Source organism: Aethalodelphis obliquidens, unplaced genomic scaffold, assembly GCF_003676395.1.
Source record: "Aethalodelphis obliquidens isolate GAN/ISIS:26980383/991018 unplaced genomic scaffold, ASM367639v1 scaffold60, whole genome shotgun sequence".
NCBI lineage: Eukaryota > Metazoa > Chordata > Mammalia > Artiodactyla > Delphinidae > Aethalodelphis > Aethalodelphis obliquidens.
The window spans coordinates 4,264,461-4,281,755 of record NW_020838004.1 but is presented as its reverse complement, the minus strand read 5'-3'; the positions used below and the strand labels follow the sequence as shown (position 1 = coordinate 4,281,755).

General features: G+C 44.5%; 1 protein-coding gene across 8 annotated transcripts in view; it reads right to left on the bottom strand.

Moving 5' to 3' along the window:
• AMOTL1 (angiomotin like 1) overlaps positions 1 to 17,295 on the bottom strand; it is a 176,249-nt gene that overhangs the window by 48,840 nt on the left and 110,114 nt on the right. For all 8 annotated transcript variants that reach the window (XM_027087773.1, XM_027087772.1, XM_027087777.1 and 5 more), the window contains one exon: positions 4,047 to 4,338. In XM_027087773.1, coding sequence (XP_026943574.1) covers positions 4,047 to 4,338 — 292 coding nt within the window. The remainder of the gene's footprint in view (positions 1 to 4,046; positions 4,339 to 17,295) is intronic.

Sequence of the window (17,295 nt, the reverse complement as noted above, 5' to 3'; positions counted from 1 at the left end):
CCTGTTCACAGTCCTACTGCAAATTATGCTCCTTCCTTTTAATGTTGTTTTCAAAAGAGATGGCTCCAAAACATACCACCATTTCTACGCTAATTCCATCTGTAAGAGGTGGCCTTGGTTTTCGGACAGTTGGACCATCCCCATCTAGACCGAAGGCATCACCTAGTCCCCAAGGAAGCTGAGGGCACCAAAAACCCTGAGGTGTCGACCCTGAGACAGTGCTCGTGCTGCAAGCCCAGGGCAACTAGGATGCCTTCCTCAACTAGGCCCCCCACAGGAACTTCCCTCCATCTGATTTCACGTACTTTCATCTGTTGTATTCACCTGACTGGAATTCTGATGCATTTTGTGTCTCTCATTTGACTGTCAGTCTCCTTCAGTGTGGCCGGAGAGGACAGAACTACGACTAAACGCGGCAACTTAATGATTCAACATATGGAAGAATTTCCTAACTACCTTTCCCAAAAGTCTACCCAGTAGTGAGCTTCTCTTTTCTAGCAACATTCAAGTAAAAAATGAACAACTTCTTTTCGGAGACATGAAGCAAGGGTTTCTAAGGGGTGGGAAACTGGACTAGAATCATTTTAATAACTTTTAGTCTAAAGCTCTACCGTTTCTGACTGCACTCTCCTTCAGAAGGAGAACCACACCCTCTTCTTCACATCGGCAGCTCCACAACATCTTAAGTTCCCCTTGATGTGTGTTAGAGGTGAAGGGAGGTGGAAAGGCTGCCTTTGATATACAGACATCTGGGCCAGTTCAGAGTCTGAGGATGACCGTGTGAAGAGGATACTGGGTTTGCCTCCACAGCTCCCAGCCTCCCTTCCAGCCTAGACATCAGGAAGCTCTTAGGCCAGGCTTGCAAGATCCCCCGAAATCACATGGAGAAGCACTCCCTGGCCCAGAAACAGAACTACGAGCAGAGGGGAAAGCCTCACACAGCTTTCACCGGCATTGCTGCCACGAAGCAAACGCACAGAAAAGTGTCCAGAGAAAATCTCAGCCCTTCCCAGCTCTAGAAACTGGCTTGTTCCCTGATACCTTCGCAGGCACAGCTCAGGGACCTACAGAATCGAAGACAGGCCTGCCATCCAAGCCTCAGACTGCCCAATCACAGCCACCTCTGTTTCGCTGACAAAAGAAGAGGGTCTTTGCCAAAGCAAGCCTGGGGGAACGGTAAACATGGCGCCTTGTCCCTTCAAACGTCCATCTCCACCCTGATGGCTTCTGAGGCCAACCAGCTCAAAGTCTGGTCCAGCTGGAAATTCCATCCATGAACTATGTTTCAGGGAAACTGGGAGGAAAAAGAAGCAAAATGAGTGCCCCAAAGGAAATAATGAAAAACCACTGCTATTTCTGGGGGTCCCCAGCCACCATTCCAACACTAACAGGGATAATCACCGCCTTGTGCCTCTCTGGAAACGGGTCTTCATTTCCAGGCGGTACTCTGGCAGCCTCTGAGTTTAGTCGTCGTTTCCCGTTGTGCTCCTGGCTCAGTGCACACAGGCTAAGCACCGCAATTAAAAATTCATCTATTTTTGGTTCTGCCCTGATGATGAATCTCTGCGAGTGCTCCCGAAGCTGTGAGGAAGGACTCTAGGTTGGACGTTCCTGCCAGCACAGGGCAGCCACATCCTACGGTGCAGCACTGTGGTTCCACCCAAGCTGGGGTGGCTAGGATGACCTCGGGAACACAAGCCTTCAACTGTCGAGTCACGATTTCATGCAGCTCTCTTTCTCTTGGCCCTAGCTGCTGAGAAGAGCTGCGGAACTTAGTGATAAAGATGGCAAGTAGCCATCAAAACCTGAGATTTCAAATTGGCAATTCCAGTTTGACATATGACAGGTTAATGAAATATAATATTTATAGAACCATTCATAACATTCAAGGGACTGAAGGAGTCTGGGAATCCAGAAGGGACACAGCTTTTGATTTTTCTCCTTAAGTCATCAAAATGCTTTTGGTCACAAAGTTTAAGAGTCATCCCCTGTGCAGGGAAAATGAATCACTGGGAGGCTGATTTTGGTTTTCAAAATAGAAATGGGCATCAACATCAAGAAATAGATGTATAGGGGACTTCCGTGGCGGTCCAGCGGTTAAGATGCCATGCATCCAATGCTGGGGGCGCAGGTTCGAACCCTGGTCGGGGAACTAAGATCCCACATGACGTGCGGCCAAAAAAAAAAAAAAAAAAAAAAGATGTATGTTACAGGCCAATAAAAAAGTGTATCTTAATAAAAAGTCAACAAAGAATAACAAGACCTCACAATTTATGCATCCTCCCTGCAACTGTTCAAAACTGTCCATGGAAAAGACAGAGAACCACACTCTGCCCTCAGGTGAGTCTGCACGGCTCCTGAAAGCGTCTGCCATAGGGCTTCATCAGGGAGAAGGAAAACATTACTGATTTCCCAGAAAATGCTGAGTTGGCCCTTCCCAATTTTCAGACTGTACCAGGAAAGAAGCTGCCCCAGGAAGCATCAGAGGCAAGCCTGGGCCTAGGCAGTGACTTCCAGCCAAGGCCAGGAGCCAGCACGTGTTTCCCAACTTCTAAGGGTATGACCGAGGCTGGGAGTGAGGCCGCCATTCTTAGGCAGCCCGCTGGTTCCCGGCTCTCATTTGTTCCCCTCCAATAAAGGCAGCCAGAGTTCTCCGGGCCAAGCCTGGTCCTTACTCCAGGGAGTTCCAGACCCTCTCGGTGGAAGCTCTGCACAAATGAGCTGGGGCAGGTCCTGTCTGTGAATGTTTGCATCATTCCACCCACTGCTCCCAGCCGACTGCTGCCAGCCCTCAGGGAATCACAGGGGCTGACTGTTCTGACTCCCGGACCAGCAGAAAGGCCAGGCTTAACTGAGAGATCAACACTGCACAGTGAACACCATGGGCTAGCCAGGAGCATGTCCTGTTACACAGAACCAAGTGGCAATGCTTCTGTAGCCAGGTGAGTTTACATTCTCACTCTTTCTCTTTACAAAAGCGACTGTCCAGGACAGAGCACGCAACCAGACTTATGAGAAGCCTTCTACCACACATGCCTCCTTGCTTCCAGAAAGGAAACTCGAGTGCCCTGGGGCTCTGCTGCCCGAAAAGATCCTACGACTGGGTGGGATAGGGAGGGTGGGAGGGAAACGCAAGAGGGAGGGGATATATGTATACGTATAGCTGATTCGCTTTGTTATAAAGCAGAAACTAACACAACATTGTAAAGCAATTATACCCCAATGAAGATGTTAAAAATAAATAATAAATAAAATTAAAAAAAAACAAAAAACAAAAAAAATTGCTTAAAGAAAAAAAAAAGATCCTATGACTTTTGCCCCTCACCTCTTCCTTTCTACCTGCAGCATTTCCGGTGCTGGCATGTGGGTCATCATGAAATCACTGCCTGTGATTTCACTCTCGCTGGATGTCTTCCTGCTGACTTTGGCTTTCAGTGTAAAGCCCTAAGAATGAAGGCTGCTGTACATCCTAATATTGCCATGACAATGACACAGGTTGGAATTACGCAGCATCTCCCCACCTGTTAAGTCATAGCATAAAGAGAGCACGCAGTAACCTGTACTCTGCCCTCAGCGCTGAGACATCGCTGCTTTTTGCAGAAACCAGCTAATGAAACCAACATGGCAATCACAAGGTTCCTGTCTGAGATCCCAGATTGAAAGGAAAAACCTGTCCCTCTCAACCCACTACTTTGTGTCACTCTCGGTGTCCCCTTTTCCACACTGTCCATCTGGGGAAATGCTACTCAGCCTCTGAGTCTCAGGTCCAGGGGCACCTCTGCTGCCCCTCCTGCAGCCTCTTGACATCCTACTGCAGGTTTAACTTAGGCAACTCTACCCCTTTTGGACTATAAGCTCCTCCAAGGCAGGCACTGTGGCATATTTATTTTTGTCTCCCTAAAGCCTTGCTCGGTGCCTGGCATAAAAAGGGGTCTAGTTAAACTTTGGCCAGTGAGTCAGGGAGTCAACCCCCCATGGGCAGGTAAGGAATTGTGTTCCCCTTCCAGAGAACTTTCTCCCTCCCCTCCCCTAGGGAAGTCCGGTACCTTGTGGAGCTTGTCGGTGTTGTCGTAGTAACCCTGAAGTTCCTGGTGCAGCACCCGGTTCTCCTCCGTTAGGATCTCCACCATCTGCTGGGCTCGCTCCACGATCGCAAATGCATCTGGACCAAGCTGCTGGCTGGGGGAGGCGGCTGGCGTGGGCTGCGAGGCTGCCAGGGTCATCGGAGGTGGAGGTGGCAGGGACACCGAGTGCAACGGACCGCTGACGGAGGAGTTCTGGGAGGACATCGGGCTGTGCTGCTGCACCGTTGACGGGAAAGGAAGCTGGCAGGGGCGGCTGCAAGGGAACAGAAGACCAGCAGTCAGAACCCAGGGACGTGGTGGGGAGAGGAGGGAAGCCCAACCACACGGGCACTATGGCTGGTTTCTACTGCCAGGGGTCATCACTGACGCACGGTCCAAGCTAGGTTGACTGAAGCAGCTTCAACCCTCCATCCCACAGATATTTAATGTGCTCTCCCCATCGGAATCAGCACTGCTCTGGTCACTGAGGAAAGAGTGGACCAGACAGACAAGGTCCCTGTTCTCATGAAGCTTACGTTCTCGGGGAGAGAGACCGGCACACCATCACATGATAAACACACAAAGCCAGGTACTGAAAAGTAATGAGCCCTCTCCAAAGAATCAGGGGGACAGGGACAGGGAATGACTGAGTGGCTAGGTCATACCGAAAGGTCAGCGGTGGATTCTTGAGTCGAAGTCTGTTGACAGACAGGAGGAAAGAGTGGTTGGGGGCAGGGGGTAGAGAAGTGGGAAAAGTGTTCCAGGTAGAGGAATCGCCTGCGAGTGGGGCTTAAGGCAGGACTTAGAGGAGAAGATCAGCTGGAAGAAAGCAAGTCGATACAGAGCACAGCCAGCAAAAGCAGCACAGGCTAAGGCCAGCGGGATGGGCGAGGGTCCTTGTGAGCCAAGGCCAGCCCTTCCCTTAGAGTGCGAAGAGGGGCTGGTGGGGGAGCTGCTTCCACTCTGAGTGGCATGTAGATGGGATGTACGTTGGCAAGGATGGACCAAAGGTGCCCAGTGAGGAGGCCTGGGTGTGGTCAAGGTGAGACCTAACGAAGCCTCAGAGGGTAGCAGCAGAAAAGAAATAGTACATGGATCTGGGGTATGTTTTATTTATATTACGTATGGGGAGAGGGAAAGTGAGAAAAAATTTTAAATTACTCCTAGATTCTGGGGTCCACACAAATGGACAGGGGTACCATTTAATGAAATGGGAAAGTCTTAGGGAAGGAACAAACTTTGTGTGTTCTGATTTGCTGAGATAAGGAGGTCTGAGGATCAAAAGTCTGATTTTAACCAGGTTAAAAAGAACACACAGGGCTTCCCTGGTGGTGCAGTGGTTGGGAATCCGCCTGCCGATGCAGGGGACACGGGTTCGTACCCCGGTCCGGGAAGATCCCACGCGCCGCGGAGCGGCTGAACCCGTGAGCCACGGCCGCTGTGCCTGCGCGTCCGGAGCCTGTGCTCCGCAACGGGAGAGGCCACGGCAGGGAGAGGCCCGCGTACCGCAAAAAAAAAAAAAAAAAAAAAGAACACACAGAGGTGTCCCTTGATGGTTCAAATTCTGGGTACTAGCTCCTTTACTAGAATTTCTACCTTCTGTTGCCCCTCCCTAGCGATCCCCTCCTCACGATTCTGTTAACCTGTTTCATAAGAATCATTGTATTTTCTTTCAGCCTAAGCTAAGGGCTCCTAACAACAACTTCTATAGGTATAAACAGCAAAGAGAGTCTTGGCCTCTAGTTTTCCAACCACGGCTGGCACTCTTCGGCAGACTTGGGAAAAATGCTTTTTTTGCTGTCCCCTTCAACCTTTAGGTCTCAGTCTGGGAACTGGGGTGCTAAGAATTATCAGCAAGTCCCAAATCATCAACTTTCTATATCAAGGGGTTGAGATCCTTCTACTCCGTAACAGTTTCCTGTGCCACTTCCCATTACTTGTGGCCATCCGTGGCCAAAACTCTCAGAGCTACTACGCTTTTTCTCGGGAGCTCATCTGGCCTTATATTTCCTTTTGAGTATATTTGCTGGAATGTTTTTGGACCCTGTCAGCCTCCATAGCTCTCATTTTGTAAGTATCTCTTAGGGCATTTTAAGCATCCTCTGAATGCTGACTCCTGGCAGCTAAATGTCAAACTCTAGCAGAACAGTTGACAATGGTCACCTTAGCCCTCCCTACGTGGAGACGCAGTTATTCCTAAAGACGACCTCAAAAGGAACCCAGCAGATCCCACCAGAGTGACTAACCACAAGCTCTGCTCTGGTAAGCAATGTCAGAGCACTCCACCGGGGCTTAGGAGATAGTTCCCAACTAGATTTCCTTATGCCTTCGATCTAGGCGCCCCATCCATTCCATGTTAAAATAGCTGGGATCTAAGTTCCCCAAGTCAAGGTAGAGAACCATGGAGCTCAATGTGGTTCTTTCTTCCTTAAGTGTCTCAGATTTCAGAAAGGAGTGCTGTCGATGGGGAAGTGTAAACCCTCCCTCCTCCCTCCCTCTCCACACCTATCATTGAATACTTAACTATCTGGCCGTTATGAAATAAAACATTTCTGCATTCTGATGAATTTGTGCCCCTTCCACACTGAAGTGTATGTGAATATGTGTCGCCCTGTGTGTATGAGGAGGTCTGTGTGTACAAAGTCCAACTCCATAGCGAGAGTGAGATGCCCCTGGTTGCTCTTCACAACGCCCAACTTTCACCCCAGATCACAGGACCTCCTATCAGTCGTGGACCCAGAAAACCATAGATCCTTAGTGAGTACGTGCATTCCCACAGGCTGGCTAAATACTACGGTGCAATTTTCATGGATAAGAGGTTACCTTGGCAAGAGACAAAATGCCACAAATTACACTGCCTCAATTCAAAGGCAGACACCCATCCCTACCTCCTCGGTTCTCCCTTCTCACTTCATCCAACGCAAATGACAAGCATGGCGCGTCTCCTTGGAGCTGAAGTGGGCACAGGTGAGGCATCTGGGCTTGCCTTTGACCCAGGCAGCTTCAGGTGGGGCTTCTACCTTTTAACATTTATTGGGCTCTGGGATTTGGAACTCACAGTCAGTGATGGGCTTATCTTCTCGGTCATCCTTTTCCTTTATATAACAAAAAGGGAGGTTTTTCATAATGCCAGCCTAAGCCATCCGCGACAGTGACGAGTTACCTGAGTGGCAATGCAGGAAAAGGGTGTCTGCCGAGCTTGGAGACAGAAAGAATGGGTTTTTCAAAATGGGAAGTCTTCTATTAAATAGAGAACACCGGCCTCACAAAATAACTCGGTGACACATTCAAGAAGCACCGTATTACAATGGACGACGTGCAGCCAGGAGAGCAAACCTCTGTTCCGTGGCTTCGCTACTCAGCCAGCTGGGGCTGGTAGGCTCAAAGGTCTGTACAAGGCAAATCTGGCTGAGGGTAATGAAGAGGAAAGAATGGTGGGGGAGGGCCAGAAAATGTCACGATCATACCAGTGCTATGAAACAAGCTACCCCCAGCTTCCAAAGATAACGCCACCAGCAGGATCAGCCTCCAGCAGGATAAACCCTTCCCATAAGGGACACAAAGAAAAGGGAAAAAGAGGAGAAGTGAACCAACATTTACTGAGAAACTACTTGTGACTAGAATTCTATGCCACAATCTTCAATTTGTGAGCCTGTTCCTCCTGTTAGAAAGTGAAGGCAGAGAGCTAGGTTACTTGACATCACGTGTCTCCCGGAACCATCCACCACCTGGCTTATTGTTAAAGGACTTACGGAGTTAATATGTATAAAGCCAGGCACAAATTAAGCAGTGGACGAATGTTAGCTATTATCACCATTATTGTAATTATCATCATCTATATCCCAGAGCCTAGCCCTGAGTGTGGCTTTCATGAGCAGTCCGATCATCTTTTTCTGTTATGGCTGACATTTACTGGGCACTTTTTACGTACCAGTCACTGTGGTACGCACCACTACATGCGTCATCTCATTTTGACCTTTACGATTGCCTTATAAAACAGGCATCATTGTCAAATCTCTGTATTTAGATGAGAACAAAAGGCACAGGATGGTAAGTAACCTGCAAAATGGAACAGAGATAATAGAAACATAAAGGAGATCAAAGCCCAGGCTTTTCAGTTTCTGAGTCCTTGTAGTTCACTCTTTCCCTGAACAGACCAGGTGAAAGCAGGGAGGGAAGGCAGCCAGCCCTTGTCCTCTGCTCCCACGTTCCTGTGGCTCAGTCTGAGCCACCACCACATCCATGACTCATATCCTAACAACAGCATCACAGCTTTTTGTAGGCTTGAGCCACCTCGGGAGAAGCATGAAGGCTAGAAACCTGCCCCTGAGTTGTCCTCTTGGACTGTTACTTACCTTCAACATTATTATGTTTCATAGGTTAATGCCCCTTCTACAGAGAGCATTCAACTCACATTTATTGAGGGTCTATGCCATCTGCCAGTTAGCACATTTCATCACCTTGCTTAATCCTCACACAAACCAAGGCAGGACCACCAACAGGTCCTGCTCCTTTCTCAAGGAACCAAATGAGCCTTGGGACACCACAGAAAGTGACCTCTTCCCACATGCCACTGGACTGACCAGTTATTTAAATACGTCTGAGCAGGGCTGAAAAAGCCTCTTTGCCCCAAGCCCACAGTGATGTATTAGAAACAAGAATCAAGGAGCATTTAAAGAGCCACATCTAAGAGACAAAATAGGGGGTCATACTGGGAAGTCGTGCAGGCTGGTCTTCCATCGTCAGTGACTTGGACCACACCAGGCATAGCCTGACCCCAGAATCTGCACCCGCTTCTTACTTCCAAACTTACAACCTTGCCTGAATCACACACCTGACAACCTACCTTCTCTTGAATTTTTAAATACAATATTATTTAATTTTTTATGCATGTGTGTATTACTCTCCCTAATTATTAGCATGCATGTTTTTTTGAGGGTAGAAAAGCATGACTTATACTAAGTCGGTACCCAGTACATTTTTGTCAATTGATTTGGCCCCTGAACCCAAGAGCAAGTTAGGAGACCATATATGCTCGATGCACTTTCAAAGACTGACTCAACCTTCAACATTGTTTTATTAAGGAAGAGACCTCTGGTACTTAGATTTGTTCTGGATCACATAGGTAGAATCTCCAATCGTGACACTGCCAATATAATAACATAGCTCCAAGTCACTGCCGTTCTCATGTATTGAGTGGTCACAAAATGCAGCTCAAAACTGGAGTGACAATGTTATTTGGACTGGGGAAACGAGGTCATTGGAGACAGCTAATCAACATCCATTTGCTTCTCTCTGCATACAGTAAGGCTTCATAAATAAGCTTGTTTAAATGTATGTGTTTACATTATACCTGTACGAAATGTGCCATGAATAGCACTTTACATCCACTGTCATTTCATTCTCACAAGCTTGGGCATTCCCTGCTCTCACACCATATATTATTATTCTGTTTTTAAAGTATGCAAACTAAGGCTCAGAGGATCACAAACCAGAGATCTCAGTCTTTATAAAGCAAAACAATGGGCTATGAACTGGGGGTTGGAACCCGCATACTCCCACCACACCAGGGCTTTTGCCCCATGTTGGTACAGGAGAGCACTGTTCCTTAATATGGGGTCTCTTTTCCCTGCTTCTGCTTCCTTCCAGCCAAGTAACCACGGGCAAGTTTTTAACTTCTTCGTCACCTTTAAATGGTGATGATAACAGTATCTACCTCAAGAGTTGTTGTGAGAATTAAATGAGATAATGCATGTAAAGCACTGCACATAGTGTCTATCATTAGGAAACTATTGATACTTAATAACTGCTAGCCTCTGCTATTATCACACACTGCTAACGGGTGTTAGGAGAAAGGCAAGGGACAAATGCACCCTTGGGTGTCGCTTCCTCTTCAAACACTATGTGTTGAGAATCCCAGTCCCTAACACTAAAGCTTCAACAAGGAATAAAAGCAAATGCTAGCACCCTAGAATCTTCCATTTCTGAACTGTTTGCTTGCAATGCAATGCAGAACAAGGGTATAAAGGTGATGCCTGTACACGTCAGGACACTCTCTCTTGAACACAGATTCTCACTTTCTTCTAGACCTGTGCTGTCCAAAATAGTAGCCACAAACCACACGTGGTTACTGAACACCTGAAATGTGACTCAACTGAACTGAGATGTGCAGGAAGTGTAAAAGGCATATCAAAGTTTGCCGACAGTACAAAAAATGTAAAACATCTCATTAATAGTTTTTTATGTTGATTACCTGTTGAAATCATAATATTTTGCATATAATGGGTTAACTAAAACATGTATCTAAAAATATGTTTTTAAATGGATTAACTAACTGTATGGAGGTTCCTTAAAAAACTACAACTAGAGTTACCATATGATCCAGCAATTCTACTCCTGGGCATATATTTGGAAAAGACACATGCACCCCAATGTTCATAGCAGCACTATTTACAATAGCCAAAATATGGAAGCAACCTAAGTGTCCGTTGACAGATGAATGGATAAAGAAGATGTGGTATATAAGCACAATGGAATATTACTCAGCCATAAAAAAGAAAGAAATAATGCCATTTGCAGCAATATGGATGGATCTAGAGATTATCATACTAAGTGAAGTAAGTCAGACAAAGACAAATATCATATGACATCACTTATATCTGGAATCTTAAAAAATGATACAAATGAACTTATTGACAAAAAACAGAAACAGACTCACAGACATAGAAAACAAACTTACGGTTACCAAAGGGGAAGGCAGGGAGGGATAAATTAGGAGTTTGTAATTAGCAGATACAAACTACTATATATAAAATAGGTAAACAACAAGGTCCTACTGTATAGTACAGGGAACTATATTCAATATCCTGTGATAAACCATAATAGAAAAAAATATTTTTGAACAATGTATATATGTATGTATAACTGAATCACTTTGCTGTACAGCAGAAACTAACACAACACTGTAAATCAACTATACTTCAATTTTTAAAAATGGGTTAACTAAAACATGTTTTTTAATTAATTTCACCTGTTTCTTTTAACTTTTTAAAAATGTGGCTGTAGGAAAAATTTTAATTAGATATGTGACCCAGATTACACTTCTTTTAAGGATGTCAATGTCTTTATTTTTTTTTAATTTAGCTATTTTATTTTTTTTTAATTTTTATTGGTGTGTACTTGATTTACAGTGTTGTGTTCGTTTCTGCTGTACAGCAAAGTGAATCAGTTATACACTGATTCTTTTAGATTCTTTTCCCATATAGGTCATTACAGAGTATTGAGAACAGCTCCCTGTGCTACACAGTAGGTCCTTATTGGTTATCTATCTTATATATAGTAGTGTGTATGTGTCAATCCCAATCTCCCAATTTATCCCACCCCTTCTTCCCCTCCTCACATTATATTTCTATTGTTGAGCACTGCTCTAGTCCACATTGCATGAACACCAAAAGGCCTCATTTTGGAGATAATTCCAGAAATCAGTGAGCAACAAAACAATTCATGCAAACAGACTAGCAGTCCCCACTCTACTGTCCCCAGATCCCCAAGCATCAACGGTGATCAGCAAGCTATACTCAATGTATTAAACTATATATTTATCTACAATTAGGCCATCATGCTAACATTTAATAAATATGGCTTGTGTGACTGACAAAAATTGTCCAAAACACAACAGGAAAAGAAACATCAATGGATAAACAGATGAAGGATAATGATCAAGTAATTCAGAAGAGAAAATGCAAACAGCTTAATACATTTCCTAAAGCAAACTTATTAGTAGAGAAGTAAAATCAAAACAACTGTTTTCCATTTATCAACATTAACAATTCAGTTCAATGAATGTTTACTGAGCCTCTAAGCAAAGATTCTTTAAAATTCTCAAGATATGATACATATTAGGATTTCACCTGAGTAAAAAATAATATACAGAAAAATGACTAGAAGGAACTATGACAAAAGGTCAGAATGACTATCTCTAGGTGATGAAATTAGGGATGTTTTTTCACTCTTCATATTTTTCTGTTCTTTATACAATTTCTACAATGAACACGGATGGCTATTCAAAAAAAATTTCACTAAGTAATATATGTTAGAGAAAAATTAGAAAATAGAGAAAAATTAGAAAATAAAGATAAGCCAAAAAATCAGCAGTTATTCTAATAATCAGAGAAAGTAACAAAATAAAATAAAAGAATTTTACAATGAGATGAAAATAACAAAGGGCTTCTTGGCTGTGAAGAGGTTCAAATTTTAAGACTTCTCACTCAATAAAAATACCTCTTATTTACCTAGAGATTTCCAGCTTAGAGTATTTTCTTATAATTTTCTAACCCTCAAAGCAACAGTGAATGGAGTATTTAACAATGGTTACGGCTGGATAATGGGACTGCAGGTAATTTCTATTTTCCTTCCTTTTTTTTTTTAGGGAGTGGAGGAAGTGGGAGTTATCTATATTTCTAGATTTTCTACAATGAACATGTTTCATTTATGTAAGGAAGAAAATCAGTTAGTTTTAGGGAAAATCAGCTGTAACAAGTTGCACATAAGGAAACTGAGTCTCTGAGAACTTATTCAATTTGCTACAAAGTGGGAGAGCCAGGACTCAAAACCCCTCAAATCTTCTTTTCCCAAACCCACAGCCTTCCCACCTGGATCCCTTTGGCGGTGCAGACACGAGACTCATAAATGTTCAAATTGAGACTGGTGTCTTGGGTGAACTAATATCAAAATGATTGCTATGCAGGATGCGTATGGATAATCCCCTTGTTTGGAGAAGCCACTCATTTAATGCATTGCTGCGGGAATTGTGTTAGATTTCCTGAGAAAGTAACCTGAACTTGACCCTAGCCTTTTGAAATTCCCACACTGCAGAGTTGCTTCTCACAATAAACAGGGCATTTTATTTGGCTCATCCAGCCATAATTCAGCTTAAAAATTGTACAAACTCCTGAGTTTTAATGCTGGTATTCAAAACACATGTTTAGCTGGTGGAATTTATTTTTTTTAATTTATTATTATTACTATTATTTTTTGCGATACGCGGGCCTCTCACCGTTGTGGCCTCTCCGGTTGCGGAGCACAGGCTCCGGACGTGCAGGCTCAGCGGTCATGGCTCACAGGCCCAGCCGCTCCGCGGCGCGTGAGATCCTCCCGGACCAGGGCACGAACCCACGTCCCCTGCATTGGCAGGCGAACTCTCAACCACTGCGCCACAAGGGAAGCCCTAGCTGGTGGAATTTAAATAACACTCCCTGGCCTCACTTTTGTTAAGAGCAACGCATAGTTGTTAATCCAATAGCCTTGGGTCTAGCTCACATTTTGATGCCACATAGCAATCATTTTCATAGGTGTCTAAACTGCAAATCAGCACTTTGCAAACACACTTACTCCAAAAATCCTCCTTCCTCCTCCAGCCATTTCCAACTCAGAGTAAGACCGGACCATCAAACACTCTTTCCTGTACTACAGCACATTCCAGACCTCACGCCCACCCAGAGGTAAGACCTGCTCTTTAGCCTGTATCTTTATGCTTGTTCACGTTGTAAACTGCATTCTGGCTGCACTGTTGGATCGATGTGTGTTCTTGGGGAGAGGCTTCTCTCTCTCTAATTCGCCACATGTGCCCCAGGGCTGTGTCCTCTTTGCTCCCTCCCTCCTCCCTGCACTGTCTTTTGACATGTTCCCAGAGAGCATCAGGAACTTTGACTCTATGCTAAATAAAACCACACCAGGAGGTTTATCTGGGGGAAAATGTACAGGGCATTTTTTAAAGGAAAACATGAGCGATTTGGGAGACCAGTCACACTATAGGGTCCCTCCATTAGTGCAGGAAACCGCGAGCCCCTTGCACTGATGGGAAGGATGGTGGTGGTGATGCCGGCTTGCGAAGAGAAGGAGCAAATGTGCTCTGTGGAAGGGGATCCACGGCACCGCTGGCTCTGACGTCATCTTGTAAGAAGATGCTTGTATCGGCCCAGGACAGAAGGGCTGGGTCAAACGCCACCACTCCTTGCTTTTATAGTATCTATCTACACACCAAGAATAAAATGAATACATTCATAGATGAATAAACTATCAATAAACAGTTACCACTCTTCCCTCTGCCTCTGGGAAGCTAGTAAATCAAACCCCCTATGCTGAAAGGCAAGATTCAGCTAAGATAAAGGGCAGAAAAGGTAATGGACAGGCAGAAAGAGAGTGCCTTTCATTGACAGAAGTCATTTTTAGTCTTTTTCTCATACTGCCTGAAACATAAAAAGTCATAAAAATCACTAAAAGAGTACGTAGCATCTTCCATAACTGAAACCTTCTGCTAAACACAGGCTAAAGCAAACAACTCCATATACCACTGGTTTACTGCTTCACAGTCCCCGACCTCCAGATGAAAGCAAACCAAAGACAGCCGAAGCTCGCAACCTACAGCTGTCAGCAAGGTTCAGTGTGCTCCTGAGTCTTCCGAGGTATCTGGGGAGAAAGGGGATCCTGGTCCCAGGGGGGCGGAACACAGGCTGGACATCAGGTGTGACATATAAATCTGATTAGAAATTCACCGGCTAAGTGACACCAAATAAAACCGGAAATCCTTGGCCGTGGTCGAGTGTTTACACTCATGGGAGAGGCACCGTGTGGCAGAGAGGTCCAGGGCTGCACCCCGGCTCCCGCACTTCCAATCTGGTGCCCGTGACTAAGTTACTGTAACCTCTCTCTCTCAGCCTACGTTTTTATCATATCATAAATCCCCATATCATAAAATGGGGATATTCAGGGTATCCATCCCCGAGAACTGTTTTGAAGATGTAGGAGGAGGACCCACACCGTGCCTGAGGCTTATGCTACCACTGCCTCTGTTCCATTGTTACCTGAGAAGGGTGGAGATGGAGTTCCAGAAACTGGAAAATCAGAGCAAGTATTAGAGAAAACAGGTTTTAGTTTATTCTGAAGCCATGAAAATATACAGATCACATGAACACAAAAATACCAAGGGCCAATTTTCAAAATCAAATCAATCTAACTAGTCAAATACACGGCCCCCGCCAAATTAACCAAGCTAATAATTGCAAATGAAAATCAAAAATTAACACAATTTGCCTATTACATTAGCAAAGGTTTTGTAATTATAATGACTAATGTTGGTCATAGGGCAGTGAAACAGGCACTATAATATTTTCATAAAGTTATCTGGTATCAGAAGTCATTAAATATTTAACTAAAATTTACCCAATAATTTCATTTCTAAATAATGATGCCTAAAGAAGTAAACCAAAATATGGAAAATTCGATGTGCATGATGATGGTCTCTATACTATTTATAGAGAAAAAGATGTAAATGATATAATTTATGAAATATTATGCAGCAACAGAAAGGATGGTTATGAAAACAAATATTGTAGAAAAAAACTTGTAATACAATACTATCTAAAAAGAGCTAAGATACTAAACGGAATATAATCTATGACTACAATATGTGAAAAAATTAATTTGTACAGGAAAAATGTTAACAGTGGTTGTATTAAGAAAGTAGGATACTTTAAATAATCTTTTAGCATCTTTAGTTTCCACTTTCGGAAATATGGACAGATTTCTTTGGAAAACAAACATACATTTGACAACTGTGCTCCAAACTGCTTTGATGAAAGTCAGATCATCCACTGGTATTCATTCGTGCATTCACTTCCATTAACGGTACAGACTGCGAAAGCCAAGTCACAACTCTTAGAAGTGCTCTGGTTCCACAAAATGTGTCAGAGTTAATATCAAAATTCTTCCTTTTCTTTATTTTTTTTAAAGCCTAATTCTCCAGAGAACAACCTGCCCAATTCTCACCTTGCCCTTATTTATATCCATTTCCACTTTCAGGCTGAAGGAAACGGAAGAAAGGGCAGAAACAAAACCAGAGTCTCTATCCATGGCCACTCATGGTCCCTGGAGGTCCCCACCAGCCACCTCAGTGGGGCCAGGTCGCCCTAGTCCCTCCATCTCCCCAGCCTCACTAGCACGCTCATGAAAAAGGCCAAGGTGTGCAAGTCAAGTACACCTTGACTGGTGGTCTCTCCACAAAAGGAGTTTTTGTGGGGTTTCCCACAAAAGGAGTCCATAAGCCACCACATCTCCCATCATTCACAGATCAGAGCAGGTGAGAGAATTTGTAAGCTATGGTGACTCAGTAATGAAGGCAAAAGAACTCCAAGTTCTTCCTCATCTTATCTTAAGCTCTATGCTCTTTGGACCTTTCCACCTCTAGGCAAAACGAACTGAAGTCTCGACAGGCTGATGGGTTGGATCAGAACACTGAACATTCACAACATACTGAGGCCGTTTTTGCAGCACGCGGCCTGGACGTGGACCCAGTAATCTCAGTCAGACTCAGAAGAGTCTGAGATTACTGAGTCTCTCTGACTCAGAAGAGTCTGTGATGTATTGACCCAACAGCCTGCAGCTTCCCAAACCATCACTATTAATGACAAACTGATAACCCGTTAAGCATAAGGGAATGTGTCAGTGAAATTAAAAGGAGCCCTGCTCTTCTCGTGGGTCAAAGGTAACTTGAACATCACACACTGCTGAACTTCAGATCCAACCCTTGGAGCTCAGGCCACACTGAAGGTGTCTGAAGCAGGGCTGGTGTGGACGCAACTTTGTTTACCCTGTCGGCCAAAGGTTGCACTGCTGGAGTCATGCTGGCTAGGCATGGCCAGGCTCACAAAGGCGCCTTGTAGCTCTGCGGCCCAGCCTCCATGGCCTGTCTGTTACGTCTTCTGGGACATTTTGATGTGTCATGTGGACCCAGCTGTCAAGCCTGGCAATCAGGTCAAATCCTTCATACATTTCTTCTTCTTTTTGATGTCGTAACTTTGAGACAAATGACACCGCCCACCAATAACCGGCTAGCCCTCCAGGAAGGGCTTCCCTCCTCCCCTTACTGTGTCTCCCACTCACAGCACATCTACTGCCAAATGACAAAAAGCAAAATGACCCACTTTATGCGTTGCCATTTAACAAAGAATAAAGCCGAGCAGAAGGAAGGAGACTGGGTCTGGGGAGATTTTCACTTTCTATCAGGCTCTAGAGGCTGACTTAAACAAATGCGAACTATCACAAACCGGACTCTGATATGATTCTGGGATAAACATCATGGATTATTTAGCTCTGACAAATCAATGTTCTAAAAACCAGAGATCTGAAGATTTATTTTTCTTCTTCAAACCTGATAGTTTTTAAGTTTAAATTT